The following is a 16939-nucleotide window of genomic DNA, read 5'->3' as shown; positions in this document are numbered from 1 at the left end:
GCCAATAATGGTGTCACAACAACTCATCTATATGACAGAGACAAAGCATTCCAACTGGATTTCATCTTCCTAAAATAGCACAGCCCAATGTCTGTGTGGGAGGCTAGGATGGCACAGCCCAATACTGTATCTGTTTGTGCAGGAGTGGCAATCAAAGGGCTTAGGACCTGGTGTACTGGAACTACGACTGGAGGGCCCACTATCTGAGTGCATGGAAGCCAGGATCTCAGGGCTTTGTATCCGATTGTACAGGATGTGGATCACAGGGCCTATATATCCACCAGAACTAGGATCACAGGGCCCAGTATCTGTTTGTATAAGAGCTGAGCTCCTATTTGTTGGTCCAGCATTTGCATCACACGATGGCTGTGATGTTGCAGGATAAATGTGCTTTTCTGGATTTAACTGTCCAAAAGAAGTGATCAAGTCTCCAACTGAAAGGCAGTAGAATGAGACAGGCACAGAACAGGGAATGAGGGGAGGGACTGGAAAAAACTGAATTTTGCAACAAAAATGGCTTTGGCTGGACATTCTATTTAGAATTTGCCTTATGAGGGCAGGAAGACCATGAAGAACACATTTCTCCCCTTCCTGCCCTCCTTCCTAATCACTGTTGTGTCATTTGTGGAGAGTCTGGAGCTCACACATTAAGCTCTGTTACCGTCATTCTGGCTGTGCACTGATTTTGCAGACCAGTGCAGGGATGACTGAAGCCTGAAGAGCAGTCCCCTGCGTTCTGTGATGTCCACAGCCTCACTAACAGCAACCAATAAATGAAGATTGGTGCACTTGTCAATGTTTCAGGTCGGCTAAGAGGTAAATTCCTGCTTTAACAATGAGCCATGGAACCTGATCTGATCAAACCAGGATTGCAGGAAGCCTGGGAGATGGGTGGAAAAATTCAGTCTGGCACCATGGCCACAGCTCTATCAAAATCACAACATAGCTAATCCTTGACACATGTTAAAGAACTGGATGGGCTTGATTTTCCTGTCATTGGCAGACTAAGATACATCAATTAGTTTTTATCAAACAATCAACACAGCTAGGTTAAGCCTAGCTATTACAGGACACTGTCCCACATTAGGTTCAGCCAGAAAGGAAGAATAAGTGGGAACAAGAGTCTCTCACAATTCCGATGCCTAGGCTACTTCATGTGGCAATATTGCAGTTCCAAATCGATGGGGATTGGGAAGCTTGGCCTATAACATGTCTACCATAAGAGGAAGCATCTGTTCAAGGTCCCACCCTGAGGGAAAGCTCAAGAGCAGAACCAAGCCATAAAGTTGGGAGTTAACAGTGCCAAAGTTGCTGTCAGTCCAGGGATTAGACATGGGTCTGCATCCTTCTCTGCAGTGGCCGTGTTAAATCTGAATTCTGTGAGGAGGAGTGCGAGTAGTGGGAGGAGGCAGAGGCTTTGCTGGCCTCATCGAACTGGACTGAGCTGTCCTGCTTGCTGTTGCTGCTGACACTGCTGTTGCACTGGTTGTCCAGGAAGGAGTTGCTGTCACTCATGGAGCCCCGTTGATACTCTCGCTCGCACAGCTCAATGGAACTGCTGCCATTGCCCAGCACGAAACGCTGCCCATACTCGTACATGCGGTTAGCCGCACTCAGCTGTGTGTAGAGGGTGGAGAATGACATCCCTGTGGGCACTCGCTGCTTCACATTGGGCCTCTGGTCAGGAGGGCACCCCACAGTGGCGGTGTTGCCAGCTGGCCGCAGGTCTGGGAAGGTGCGGACACTATAATAGCCATTGGTAGGATCCTGCGAGGAAAAGGAAATTGCGTCATTTACAAAAAAATTCCAATTTGAGCGATTGAAACGTGTGCCCTTTGAGGGAGCGCTGGCACATTAAAAATGTCTTTTATGTACGGCACGAAAAGGACAGACGATACTTAATCAGGCATCCATTGTGCTGATGGACTTTGGTTGCAGTTCACCTTGTCTTGTGGAGTTTGGAGCAAAGAGTTTAAAGATCTGCAGATGGAGCTTGTGTTGAAAGATCATTTATTTCTTTGTCTCCTTTGATGAACTCTTGACAGCCCTAGGCACCTTATAGCCAATGAAATATTTGAGAATTGCAGTTGGTGTTGTAATGAAGGAAAATATGGCAGCCATTTTGTTCATAGCAAAATGTCACAAACAACAATATAGTGACAGGTTGCCATTTTTAATAATGTCAGTTGAGGACAATTACTATTATTAATATCTCTTTTCTAACGTAGTTCTTGTTGCACTTTAGCACTATAGAAATAAATATTTTTTGGTCAGCATGGTTCCTTTGCTCCCACTTACATATGGGAACCAATAAGGTTGATTTTCCTCAGATCTCATGGAAATTCATTAAAACAAGTAATCTGGTGATTATCTCATGCTTTGGAGCTTACTGTGTGCAAATTGGCTACGTATTTCCTGCATTGTACCAATGGCTCTGTATGATAGAAATGCAGATATTTATTTTCCTATTTTGAGATGGAAATTGATAGATTTTGCTGGGTGATAGTCAGCGTCTCAGCTGGAGTTAATGTGGGGAAATGGTGTTGTTATCCAGATCAGCTAATCTCTTATTCAGTGCTGGCACAGACTGGAGGGCACCTCACAATGGCCGTATTGTCAGCTAACCAAAGATCTGGGAAGATGTGCAGCAACCTCCTTCTGTTACTAATTTTCTTTTCATCAGAAAGTCATTGAAAAGTAAGATGAGCTTTCTCATTTCTCACTGTTTCTCATGTCTCTGAAAACACACTCGTGAGACTTGCTATGGGAATAAAATGTAAATATAGTAACCAGATGACTTGTCATAATCTGGGCAGTGCCAGATCACTTATGTTCTAGCAGTATCCAAAGCAGACTATTTGGTGCATAGACCATCTTGATTGATAGGCTACTTGTCCAATTATTGCTGTTGTTCTGGCAATCAGCCAAGGTACCCCTTCCCTTTCAGAGCACTTTGAGTACAACCCTCCCCTGCCAAAAAAAAACTGGTGGGTGTTGAGCTCAATACTTCAGCCTTGCTACCTAAATATAGTTCCAAGAAGAGGATCTATGTGTTTTTCTAGCACCACACGTTTTGACTCTATCAATTGTACGGAGAGCTCAGTGGTGGTGAGTAATGTTGGTGGATGCCAAGGCCTCGTGTATTGGATATATTGATTGAGCATTGGTAACCATGTTTCTGCAAGGCAGCGATTGCCATCAGAGGTGGGGAGGGAGATGGTGGAAGGGATATAATCCTCCCATGAGCCATGGCATCAATGAGGAGGCGTTCAGCAACCCAATGGGAGGACATTAGGATTCACTTGACAATGTTCCATCACTACAGCCGTTCCTTGCAGACATGGGCAAAATGTCCATAGTTGCAGGAACCAATCCTTAAATACCCATGTAATTGGTTTAGTTTGCCACTTGGCACCACTGTTCTGCCACTGTCAGCATTAAGGTCCCTTTCAACAATTTGCCCCACCGTCTCTGCATTCACTTCCCCTTCCTTGTAACTGGGATAGTAGTCTGATGATCACAAATAAAGTAGAGTTTCTATTAATATAAATTTGAGAACTAAAATTACATTGAATACTGAAATATTTATTCGCTGAACCTTAATGTGCTGATAATCCTTTTCTTCTTCCTTGAGAACTTCCAGTTGTTTCAGCACCGGGTCCTTCTCAAACTCACCTCTGTCGATCTGTAACCAATACATGATTATCATTATCCGTCTTTCTTTTCATCTTGTCCTAGCCTCTTGACAATAAATTCCTGATTTTTTTTTTTCTCTTCATCAAGGTTAGGTCATTCAACTGTCATATCAGGCTATGGGTAACAAACAATGGTGGCCTGTGGCTAAGGTAGATTGAAACCACTAATCCTCCTTTCTGTATTTTAAAATTTTAAAAATAAAATGATGTTTCAAAAGAAGCATATTAAATTTAAATTATCATTTTGCAGGGTGATGATACACAGGGACTTGGTCAGAATAAAAAAGGAACTTGCAGGAGACAGACCAGGGAGAACGTGCTCCTGACAGTCTCTGTACTTATGTCATATTCATGTGACCTGTAAATATTTGAGGTAATGTAGTCAGCTTCATAATGTTTACTCAATAAGATTCTTCTGTTTTACAAGCATAGTGGCTATCCTCATCTATGCATGATTAATTTGAGCTTGAAAGATGCCATATGCACAAAATGGTGAGTAGTCATGTGGAATTAATGCTGCAGACTGCATTATGGAGTGGTGTTGGGAAGAAATAGACCAGACTTTTTGCATGAAGTGAAGCCAAAGATCCCTTATGCAAAAAGCGATACCTTAAATAGCGCGTGATGTGGGGATGCCACTGTTAGGCTGGGGTAACTTCACTTGACAAAGAAACATGTTAGACTATAACCTGGAGTGGTGTGACTTCTGACTTAAACGGTGCAGTAATAAAGACTGAGGGGAATAGTACATTAACACACAAACTGCAGTTCTGATTGAGCAACTGCGTTATGTGAACACCATGAGGCAGGCTTGGAGAAAGAAACAAAAGAGGCCCATGAAAGAAAATGTATGTAGTCTGGCAGTTGACAGCTAGGAAAATTACTAACTGAGCCGCAGAAAACAGATAATCATTGGGCAATTTGAAGTGTTGTGCAATTCTGATTTCAAAATTTTCTTTAGAAATGCTTCAATACAGCCACAAGATGTAGTAAAACTGCATAGTACAACAGTGAAACAAGAGAGGGCTGCCATAATAGAGGAATAAAAATGTTTATGGAGATAGTATATTATCACATCTAGTTATATCAGAAAGGTACATATTCCCTCACTCATACTATATCACTTGGGGCTTGGAGGAACCCATATACATACCAGTTTGCAGTCATCTGCGCAAGGCTTTTGAACAAAATTCACAAAAAATGAGCAAAACTAGTATGTAAGAAAAGGGAATTTTAAGTGCAAATTGCATTTAGCACAACTTAAATCTCTGCAAGTTGTCACGTTTTAAGAGTTTTTGAGCATAATTTCTTTCTAATTTATCAAGAAACTGAAATGGTTGTTTTAATCATGAGGAGCGATTCCTTAAACTTGTTTTGGAGTCTCTTAAGATGAGAAGATTGAGGAGTTTAAAATTTGTCTAGACCAAGGGAAAATAAACTTAAAATTTCAGCCAGGACATAGGAGAAATCAGGAAGGATCTTCAATATAAAAAGCAGTAGAAATCTAATTCTTTAGCCTAAGACAGCGATCAGTTTAGATTAGTAAGACCAGGATATTGATTGTTGTGCTTCAGAGGTAGCTAAATGTTGTTGATGTGCAGATCTCTTACAATTTGATTGATTTCCAGAGGAAGGCTCTAGGGGTGGGATGATCACCTCCTGGTTCTATATTGGTAGTGTTATTGCTTTAAAAAACTGAGTATGGTATTGAGGCAAAGGCCAGGATAACTCCATTTGAGCAGCAGCCATGAGGACTCCAAAGAGAAGCATAATCAAGTAGGATGTGTACCTAAGTTGTTCTGTAAATGGAAGTTATCAGTTGGTTAAATAAACCTTTTTAATATTTTCAACTAAAATAACTTCTATCAATCCAGTATGAGCATAGTAACTCTTTGCTAAGGAACACAACAGAAGAACAGGGTAATACTCAATGCAAATTGTGATTAAAGTATGGAGAGTAACCTATGAACCATCACAGTTCATGAAGAGGGAGATGAATGTAGCACATTGACTGCCTTGTGTAAGTTGCAGGTGAATGGATCAGCATCCTACCAGCATTCCCACTAATTTATCTTTTTTTCCTTTGCATAGACTTCAGAGGTCTGTGCATGGCAGCCTCTTCCAGAACTGGAAGTCAGTGCTGGAAACAGCAGCAACGTGTTTATCACCAAGCATGGAATCAGAGAGGAAATGTTGATTGTCTGTGTTTGATGGAATAATTGCAGAGTCAGGAGAATTTTGTTATAAGGAAACTCGGTTGACAGATTAATTGTGATGATTGCAGAAAAGGATAGCTAAGAGGGGATATTGGTATATATGAATTTTTTTGAAGTTGTTTAATTGGTTGCTTTTCCGGGGACTTGTTATAAAATTCATGTTTCTGAAGTAAGAAGAAATGCAGCAGCCCAGATAGAAAGTTGTTTCTTTGACAGAATACAAAGGGTTAGGAGGACTCTACTGGTGGAGTGGTAATGTCTACAAACGTAGAGGGGGGTGAGAGCAATCTGTTTGAGGTAGTCAAAATTATGAGAGGCATAATAAGGATAACTCTTGAGAATCTTTTCTCCATGTCGGTATAGCTGAGACCAGAGGGTGCAAGATTAAGGTGAAGAGTAAGTGGTTTAGAGAAGATGTGAGAAAAATCTTTTTTTACGCACAAGGTGGTAGAAGTATGGAATTTCTACCTGAGAGGGTGGTGGAGGCATATATTCTCGCAACATTTAAGAAGCAAATGGGTAGGCATTTAAAATGCTAGGGCATGGCAGACTATGGACCAATTCCAGGTAATTGGAATTAGTGTAGTTTGGCATTTGTTGGTTGACGTAGGCATGATGAGCTGATGGGCCTGTTTCTATGCTGAATAACTCTGACTTTATGGTAGTGTGCCTGCATCAATGCCAGAAGGTGCAATTTCAAGTCTTATCTGCCATGGATGCATGTCAAGCTATGACCAAATTCATTGATCAAAATAACGACAAAGGATAAATTAATATTGGTTATAGCAGAAGGGCTTGGAAGTAATAGTCGACATGGGGGCAGCACTGGGTTAACATATGTTCTTCAGATCTATGGATAACTGATATTTGATTATAATGAGGTCAGCCAGGTGGACATCATAGAATATGAGTTCTCTGATTGAGGCTGTTAATATGGACAATTGGGGAGTTCAGGCTGACAGATAAAAAGGAGAGTGCCAGAGATACTGTAACTCTGAGAGCTGACCCAAAATGAGGCAGTATGGAAGTCAAGAACTATTCATGAGTAAATAAGGGCTGACTTGGTGATAGGATACCGGCCTCTGTGGATTCTTTCAGTGCCAATGAGCGTAAAGAAACTCGATCCTGCAGAAACTCACTTGCAACCGTCACCTTTCATTTAGGATAAGGGTTTCTTACATCATGCCTTTGTTTGGTAAGCTTGATTCAGAAAAGATTTACAAAAATGTTGCTGGATTTGGATGGTTTGATCAATAGGGAGCAGCCGAATAAGCTGGGGCTTTTATCCCTGGAGCGTCGGAGGCTGAGAGGTGATCTTATAGAGGTTTATAAAATCATATGGGGCATGAATAGGGTGAATAGCCAAGGTCTTTTTCCCAGGACAGGAGAGTATAAAACTGGAGGGCATAGATTTAAGGTGAGAGAGGAAAGATTTAAAAAGGACCTGCAGGGCAACCTTTCCGTGCAGAGGTGTTTCATGTTTGGAACGAGCTGCCAAAGGAAGTGGTACAATTACAGCATTTATAAAGCATCTGTATGGGTGCATGAATAGAAAAGGTTGAGAGGGAGATGGGCCAAATGCTAGCGAATGGGATGAGAGCTTTTTCGGATATCTGGTCAGCATGGATGAGTTGGATTTCAACATATAAGGACAGCTCCAAACTACCCATCATTCAATGGCCTAGCAGAAAGAGCAGTCCAAACTTTGAAGGCTGGATTGAAAAAACAGCCTATAGCCTCACGAGATACCAAACTGTCATAGTTCTTATTTGAATAAAGGACCACCCCACATGCAACTATAGGGATAGCACTGGTAGAGTTTCTAAAAGACTCTGCACCACGGCACCAGGTTAAGTCTGATTTTCCTGGACCTGCGGGAGGTGTGTGTGTTGGGGGGGAGGGGTGGCGAATGTATGGTAAAATGGCATCAGGAACCGCCAATGCCAGACACAAGACTCTGCCAAGCAAGACACAGTTTGATACAAGTTTGGTATAAAAGTCTTGAAATGGCACCGCATGGTAAGGATGCATGGTTGACTAAGTGAGTGTGGGCTTACGTTCCAACCATTAAATTGGCTCTGGAGTAGTGCAAGGTGATATGATTCTCATGTGCAGTACTGAAAAAAGTGTCTGAATTATATACATATGAAATTGATTCCCAATAATTCAAAAGACTTATACTGAGGGACTGTGTTCATATTATTGGTGTATGTTGTAGGACTATGTATTCATACTGTCAGTTTGCACTGTATGACCGTGTTCATGCTGTTGTTGTGCAGTCTGGCATTATGTATATGCTGTTAGTGTGTACTGTAGGATTGTGTTCATACTGTCAATGTGTACTCATCCAGGCAAGTAGGGAGTATTCCATCACACTCCTGACTAAAGGCTTGTAGATGGTTGACATGCTTTGGGGAGTCAGGAGAGATATTTGCTGCAGTGTTCCTAGCCTCTGACCTTTTCTTGTAGCCACTATATTGATATGGCAAGTCCAGCTGAGTTTCTGGTCAATGTTAACCCTTGGAATTTTGATAGTGGGGGAAATTGGTAATGGTACTGCTATTGAACGTCTAGATTGTCTCTTGTTGGAGATGGTCATTGGCATTTCTGTGACACAAACATTACTTGCCACTTTTCAGCTCAAGCCTGGATATTATCCAAACCTTGATGCATTTGAACATGAACTGCTTCATTATCTGAGGGGTTGTGAATGGTGATGAACATTGTGCAATTATTGGTGTACACCCCCACTTCTGACCTTATTATGAGGGAGGCTCATTGATGAAGCAGCTGAATATGGTTGAGTTAAGAATACTAGTCTGAAGACCTCCTGCACAAATGACTGACCTGCAACAACCACAACCATCTTCCAATATGCCAGATGTCACTCCAACCTGCAGTGAGTTTCTCCCCAATTCCCAATTCCCAATGATTTCTATTTTGCTTGGGATTCTTGATGCCACACTTGGTCAAGTGCAGCCTTGATATCAAGGCTGTCACTCTCATTTCACCTGTGGAATTCAACTCTTTGACCATGTTTCAATTAAGGTTGTAATGAAGTCAGAAGCTGAGTGGCCCTAGTGGAATCCAAACTCAACATCAGTGAGCAGGTAGTTGCTAAGCAGATGCTGCTTGATAGCACTATTGATGACACTTTTCATCACTTTATTAATGATTGAAAGGAGAGTGGGGAAATAATTGACCATGTTGGCTTTGTCCAGCTTTTTGTGTGCAATTTTCCACATTGTTGAGTGGATGCCAATATCGTAATTATACTGGAATGGTTTGGCTAGGTGTGTGGCAAGTTTTGGAGCACAAGTCTTCTGTATTATTGCAAAATGTTGTTAGGCCTCATAGCCTCTGCAGTATCCATTGCCTTTATCATTTCTTGATATCGTGGAGTGAATCAAATTAGCTGAAGATTGGCATCTGTGATGCTGGCAACCACAAGTGGAGGCTGAGATGGATCATCCAGTCTGCACTTTTGGCTATTGATTGTTGTGAATGCTTCACCATATCTTTTGCATCCTCTTTGAGGATGGAGGTATTTGTTGAGCCTCCTTGTCCAATGAGTTGTTTAATTGTCAGTAACCATTAATGACTGGATGTAGCAGGACTGCATAGCTTAGATTTGATCCACTGGTTACGAGATTGCTTAGCTCTGTCCATCACTTGCTGCTTATGTTGTTTTGTATGCATGTAGTCATATTTGGAAGTTTCACCCAGCTGACACCTTATTTTTAGGAATGCCTGGTGTTGCCTTGTGCACCCTTCATTGAACTAGGGTTGATCACCTGGACTGAAGGTAATGGTAAAGTGAGGGATATGTCAGGCTATGATGTTGCAGATTGTTTTGGAATACAATTCTGCTCATATCTTACAACACCTTAAACCTTGAGTTGCTAGTTCTGTTCAATGTCTGTCCCATTTAACATGGTGATCATGGAATACAGCCTGATGATGGTATTCTCAGTCTGAACATCGGGCTTTGTCTCTATCAGGACTATGCAGTGGTCACTCTTACTAACACCGCCATGAACATGTTGATGAGGATGAGGTCAAATATGTTTTTCCCTTGTTGGTTCCTTTGCATTATGCCCCAAATGCAATCTAGCAGATAAGTTCTTTCAGACCCAATCGTAATGCTGTTGTCAAGCTACTCCTGGTAGTTGACATTGCAATCCCCAACCTGCATTTTTGTCACCCTCTGTTTCCTCCAAGTGTTATTCAACCTAGTGAAGTACTGATTCATCAGCTGAAGGAAGATAGTATCTGGTAATGAGCAAGAGGTCTCCTTGCCCATTTTTAACCTGTTGCCATATGACTTGCCAAGAGTTAATGTTGTTGAGTCCCGGGGCAACTGTCTCCCAATTGATATGTCTTTTGCCTGTCCGGAAGCAGCGGGAGACAGAACAGAGATGAAGTTGGAGACAAGTAGGTTGCTGGGAAGAAAAGGACTTAGTATAAATTTGGGCAGCGGCTAAACATGTGTAGTATCTCCGTCTCGCTCACCCTTCTCTAACCAGAAGGAAAAGGACTCTGTAAGGTAAAATTTATTTATTTTTCTTTATTTTCTTTCATACATTTAAGTGCATTGTTTGGTTTTAGTTAGTTAATATAAATCTAAGGCTTACAATGGCAGGGGACCTCCGACCCCTAGTATGCACGTCTTGCCTGATGTGGGAACTCAGGAACATGGCTGATGTTCCTGAATCTTACACTTGCAAGAAGTGAATATAGCTGCAGCTTTTGTTTGACGTTATGACTACTTTGGAGTTGCGTATGAACTCACTGTGGAGCATCCGCGATGCTGAGGAGGTCATGGAAAGCATGTTTAGTGAATTGGTCACACCGCAGGTTAGAATTGCTGAGGGAGACAGTGAATGAGTGACCAAAAGGCAGTGAGAGAGTAGGAAGGCAGTGCAGGTGTCCCCTGCAGTCAACAGGTATACCGTTTTGGATAGTGTTGGGGGAGATGGCTCACGAGGGGAGGGCAGCAGCTGCCAGGGTCATGGCACTGTGGCAAGCACTGCCGTTCAGAAGAATGGGAAAAAGGACTCATAGGGCCATAGTCATAGAGGATTCTGTGGCAAGGGGAGTGGATAGATGGTTCTGGAGCTGAAAATGAGACTCCTGGATGGTATGTTGCCTCCCAGGTGCTTGGGTCAGGGATATCACTGATCGGCTGCAGAGCATTCTGAAAGGGGAGAGTGAACAACCAGTTGTCGTAGTGCACATAGGCACCAATGGTATAAGTAAAAAATCGAGATGAGGTCCTGAAAGCAGAGTTTCAGGGAGCTAAGAGAGAAGCTAAAGAGGTGAATCTCAAAGCTGGTGATCTTAGAATTGCTACCAGTGCCATGTGCTAGCCAATGTAGAAATGAAAGAATAGGCAGGATGAACACATTGCTTGAGGGATGGTGTAGGAGGGAGGCGTTCAGATTTGTGGACATTGGGACCGGTTCGGAGGAAGGTGGGACTATTACAAATTGGATGGTCTCCACCTGAATCCGACTGGAACTAATGTCCTTGGGGGAGTTTTTGCTATTGCTGTTGGGAGGTTTTAACTAATGTGGCTGGGGGCTGGAATCCAGAAGAGAAGATTACTTGACAGTGAGGTGGAAGCTGGAGACTGTAAGGATCACGAAGTTAGCATTACCAAGAGGAAGAATAGGCAGAGAGCAGATGAACGCAAAAGAACTAGTGGCCTGAAGTGCATGTACATGAATGCAAGGAGTATAATGGGGTAAGGCAAATGAACTTAGGGCTTGGATTGGTGCCTGGGAGTATGACATTATTGCGATCACAGAGACTTGGCTGAAGGAAGGGCATGATCGGCAACTAAATGTTCCAGGATATAGATGCTTCAGACAGGTCAGGGAGGGAATAAAAAGGGGGGAGGAGTTGCATTGCTGGTGAGGGATGATATTACGGCTGTGCTAAAGGAGGACACTATGAAGGGCTTGAACAGTGAGGTGTTATGGGTGGAGCTGAGAAATAAGAAGGGTGTAGTTACATTGGTGGGGCTGTACTACAGGCCTCCCAACAGTGAGCGTGAGGTAGAAGAACAAAGAGGTAAACAGATTATGGACAGATGTAGAGGCAACAGGGTGGTCGTGATGGGAGATTTCAATTTTCCCAACATTGACTGAAATACACTTAGTGTCAGAGATCTGGATGGGGCAGGATTTGTAAGGGCCATCCAGAAAAGTTTTTTAGAGCAGTATGTCAATAGTCCGACAAGGCAAGGGACCATATTGGACCTAGTGTTGAGAAATGAGCCAAGCCAGGATTTCTTTGGGAATAGTGACCACAGTTTTGTAAGTTTCAGAATACTTGTAGACAAAGATGAGAGATGGTATAGGAGTGGGCCAAGGTCAATTATATCAAAATTAGGCAGGAGCTGGGAAACATGGATTGGACACAGCTATTTGAAGGAAAGTCCACATTTGATATGTGGGAGGCTTTCAAAGAGAGGTTGAAGATAGTGCAGGACAGGCATGTCCCTTTGAAAACAAGGGATAGGAAAAGCAAGATTCATGAACCGTGGATGACAGGAGAAATTGTGCGACTAGCCAAGAAGAAAAGGGAAACGTATATAAGGTCTAGGCAGCTAAGAACAGAACGAGCCTTGGAGGAATATCGGGAGACTAGGACCAATCTTAAACGAGGAATCAAGTGGGCTAAAAGGGGTCATGAAATAACTTTAGCAATCAGAATTAAGGAGAATCCCAAGGCCTTTTATTCTTATATAAGAAGCAAGAGGGTAACCAGAGAAAGAGTTGGTCCATCAGAGGATAAGAAAGGAAGGTTGTGTGGCAAACCTGAGAAGATGGGTGAGATTCTCAATGATTACTTTACATCAGTGTTCACTGAGGTACGGGAGGTGATGAATGCTCAGATTAGAGATAGAAGTTTGGTTACTCTGGATCATGTTGACATAGGGAGGGAAGATGTGTTGAGCAAGCTAAAGGATATTAAGATGGATAAATCCCCAGGACCAGATGGAATCTATCCCAGGTTGAGGGAGGTGAGAGAGGAAATAGCTGGGGCCCTGACAGATATCTTTGTAGCATCCTGAAACACAGATGAGGTGTCGGAGGATTGGAGGGTTGCTCATGTTGCCTCCCTGTACAAGAAGGGTTGTAGGGATATTCCAGGTAACTACAAATCAGTGAGCCTGACGTCAGTGGTGGGAAAGTTGCTGGAGAAGGTACCGAGGGATAAAATCTATTTATATTTGGAAACAAAATGGCTTATCAGTGATAGACAATATGGTTTTGTGCAGGGCAGATCGTGCCTTACCAACTTAATAGAGTTCTTTGAGGAAGTGACCAAGTTGATTGATGAAGGAAGGGCTGCAGTGTCATATACATGGACTTTTGTAAGGCATTTGATAAGGTACCCCATGGTAAACTAATGGAGAAAGTTAAGTCACACAGTGTGCAGGGTGTTCTAGCTAGGTGGATAAAGAACTGGTTGAGCAACAGGAGACAGAGTAATAGTTGAAGGGAGTTTCTCGACATGGAGAAAGGTGACCAGTGGTGTTCTACAGGGATCAGTGCTGGGGCCACTGTTGTTTGTAATATACATCATTGATCTGGAAGAGGGCATTGTTGGTCTGATCAATAAGTTTGCATACGACACAAAGATTGGTGGAATAGCAGAAAGCATGGAGAACTATCAAAGAATACAGGAGGATATAGATAGACTTGAGAGTTGGGCGGAGAAGTGGCAGATGGAATTCAATCCAGGCAAATGTGAGGTGATGCATTTAGGGAAGTCTAATTCTGGAGCGAACTATAATGTAAACAGAAAAGCCTTGGGAAAAGTTGATGATCAGAGTTCAGGTCCATTGTACCCTGAAGGTGGCTGCACAGGTGGATAGAGTAGTCAAGAAGGCCTATAGTATGCTTGCCTTCGTTGGACAGGATATTGAGTATAAGAGCTGGCAGGTCATGATAAAATTGTTTCTGGATTAGTAGTGCTGGAAGAGCACAACAGTTCAGGCAGCATCCAAGGAGCAGCGAAATCGATGTTTCGGGCAAAAGTCCTTCATCAGGAATAAAGGCAGTAAGCCAGAAGTGTGGAGAGATAAGCTAGGGGAGGGTGGGGATGGGGAGAAAATAGCATAGAGTACAATGGGTGAGTGGGGGAGGGGATAAAGGTGACAGATCAGGGAGGAGAGGGTGGAGTGGATAGGTGGAAAAGGAGATAGGCAGGTAGGACAAGTCCGGACAAGTCATGTGGACAGTGCTGAGCTGGAAGTTTGGAACTAGGGTGAGATGGGGGAAGGGGAAATGAGGAAACTGTTGAAGTCCACATTGATGCCCTGGGGTTGAAGTGTTCCGAGGCGGAAGATGAGGCGTTCTTCCTCCAGGCGTCTGGTGGTGAGGGAACAGCGGTGAAGGAGGCCCAGGACCTCCATGTCCTTGGCAGAGTGGGAGGGGGAGTTGAAATGTTGGGCATCGGGGCGGTGTGGTTGATTGGTGAGGGTGTCCCGGAGATGTTCCCTAAAGCGCTCTTCTAGGAGGTCGACCAGTCTCCCCAATGTAGAGGAGATCACATTGGGAGCAACGGATACAATAAATGATATTAGTGGATGTGCAGGTAAAACTTTGATGGATGTGGAAGGCTCCTTGAGGGTCTTGGATAGAGGTGAGGGAGGAGGTGTGGGCACAGGTTTTACAGTTCCTGCAGTGACAGAGGAAAGTGCCAGGATGGGAGGGTGGGTTGTAGGGGGGAGCGTGGACCTGACCAGGTAGTCACGGAGGGAACGGTCTTTGCGGAAGGTGGAAAGGGGTGGTGAGAGAAATATATCCCTGGTGGTGGGGTCTTTTAGGAGGTGGCGGAAATGTCATCGGATGATTTGGTTTATGCGAAGGTTTGTAGGGTGGAAGGTGAGCACCAGGGGCATTCTGTCCTCGTTACAGTTGGAGGGGTGGGGTCTGAGGGCGGATATGCGGGATGTGGACGAGATGCATTGGAGGGCATCTTTAACCACGTGGGAAGGGAAATTGCGGTCTCTAAAGGAGGCGGCCATCTGGTGTGTTCTGTGGTGGAACTGGTCCTCCTGACAGCAGATATGGCGGAGGCGGAGGAATTGGGAATATGGGATGGCATTTTTGCAAGAGGTAGGGTGGGAAGAGGTGTAATCCAGGTAGCTGTGAGAGTCGGTGGGTTTGAAAAAATGTCAATGTCAAGTTGGTCGTCATTAATGGAGATGGAGAGATCCAGGAAGGGGAGGGAGGTGTCTGAGATGGTCCAGGTAAATTTAAGGTCAGGGTGGAATATGTTGGTGAAGTTGATGAATTGCTCAACCTCTTTGTGGGAGCACGAGGTGGCACCAATGCAGTCATCAATGTAGTGGAGGAAGAGGTGGGGAGTGATGCCGGTGTACTTACGGAAGATCAACTGTTCTATGTAGCCAACAAAGAGGCATAGCTGGGGCCCATATGTGTGCCCATGGCTACCCCTTTGGTCTGGAGGAAGTGGGAGGATTCAAAGGAGAAATTGTTGAGGCTGAGGATTAGTTCGGCCAAACGAATGAGAGTGTCGGTGGAAGGGTACTGTTGGGGACGTCTGGAGAGGTAAAAACGAAGGGCTTTGAGGCCCTGGCCTCCATGTTTTTTTTTAAAAGTTATTTTTTGAAAAAAGCATGGAGCGGACCCGGAAGCTGGTGTAGTGCAAGCTTACCTGGGTTAGTTGTTTTTTCCTATAAAGGCGCGCAGGAGATGAACCCGAGGCACTACAGAGGTAGTGCCTCCCACCTGCCCTCCTTCTCTAACCTAATAATAAGACCCGTTGTGGAAGCAGGTCAGTGCTGCATTTTGCTTGTTCTATTGTTTAGACCTGGATTTTTTTTAAAGGTTACTTTTAGAAGGATGGCAGTGAAGGCAGTGCAATGTTCCTCTTGCAACATGTGAGGGATGCCATGGTCATCCCTGCTGATTACACTTGCAGGAAGTGCACCCATCTCCAGCTCCTCCAAGACCGTGTTAGGAAACTAGAGCTGGAGTTGGATGAACTTAGGATCATTCGGGAGGCGGGGGGGGTCATAGATCGGAGCTTTAGGTAAGTAGTAACTCCAAAGATTGCAAACAGAAGGGTGACAGTGAGGTGGACTGGGAGGAAGCAGCCAGTGCAGGGACCCCTGTGGCCGTTCCCCACAAGAACAAGTACACTTTTTGGATACTTGAGGGAGGGGGGGAACGACTTACCAGGGGTAAGCAATGGGGTTCTGGCTCTGGCACGGAGCCTATCCCCGTTGCTCAGAAGGGAAGGGATGAGAAGAGCAGAGCAATAGTTATTGGAGACTCGATAGTGGGCAGTTTAGTGGGGGCAAGAGAGACTCACGTTTGGTATGTTGCCTCCCAGGTGCAAGGGTACATGAGGTCTCTGATCGTGTTTTCCAGACCCTTAAGGGGGAGGGGGAGCAGCCCGAAGTCGTGGTCCACATTGGCACCAACGACATACGTGGAAAGAGGGATGAGGATGTTAGGCAGTCTTTCAGGGAGCTAGGTTGGAAGCTCAGAGTTAGAACAAACAGAGTTGTTATCTCTGGTTTGTTACCTGTGCCACGTGATAGAAAGTCGAGGAATAGGGAGAGAGAGCAGTTAAATGCGTGGCTACATGGATGGTGCAGGAGGGAGGGATTCCGATATCTGGATAGCTGGGGTTCTTTCTGGGGAAGGTGGGACCTCTATAAACAGGATGGTCTACACCTGAACCTGAGGGGCACCAGTATCCTTGGGGGGAGATTTGCTAGTGCTCTTTGGGGGGGGGGGGGGGGGGGGTTAAACTAACTCTGCAGGGGCATGGGAACTTAGACTGTAGCTTTAGGGTGCAGGACCTGGAGTGTAGGGAGGTTAGGAACATGGCATCAATCTCGAAGAAGGGTGCCTGTAAACAGGAAGGTGGCTTGAAGTGTGTATACTTCAATGAGAAAAGTATACGAAATAAGGTAGATGAACTTGCAGCGTGGATTGCTACCTGGGATTTCGATGTTGTGGCTATTACGGAGACATG

At 44.2% G+C, this 16939-nt stretch overlaps 1 protein-coding gene across 1 annotated transcript in view; it reads right to left on the bottom strand.

Moving 5' to 3' along the window:
* Positions 1–1280: 1280 nt before the first annotated feature.
* kirrel3a (kirre like nephrin family adhesion molecule 3a) overlaps positions 1281–16939 on the bottom strand; it is a 366352-nt gene continuing 350693 nt past the window's right edge. The window contains exons 14-15 of the mRNA XM_060846727.1: positions 3599–3685; positions 1281–1767 (exon numbers count right to left, since the gene is read on the bottom strand). Of these exons, the coding sequence (XP_060702710.1) occupies positions 1327–1767; positions 3599–3685 (528 nt within the window). The 3' untranslated portion in view covers positions 1281–1326. The remainder of the gene's footprint in view (positions 1768–3598; positions 3686–16939) is intronic.

This window comes from Hemiscyllium ocellatum, chromosome 29, assembly GCF_020745735.1.
Source record: "Hemiscyllium ocellatum isolate sHemOce1 chromosome 29, sHemOce1.pat.X.cur, whole genome shotgun sequence".
In the NCBI taxonomy this organism is placed as follows: domain Eukaryota; kingdom Metazoa; phylum Chordata; class Chondrichthyes; order Orectolobiformes; family Hemiscylliidae; genus Hemiscyllium; species Hemiscyllium ocellatum.
Note: the sequence above shows the minus strand (reverse complement) of the source record. Positions and strands in the feature narration are given on the sequence as shown.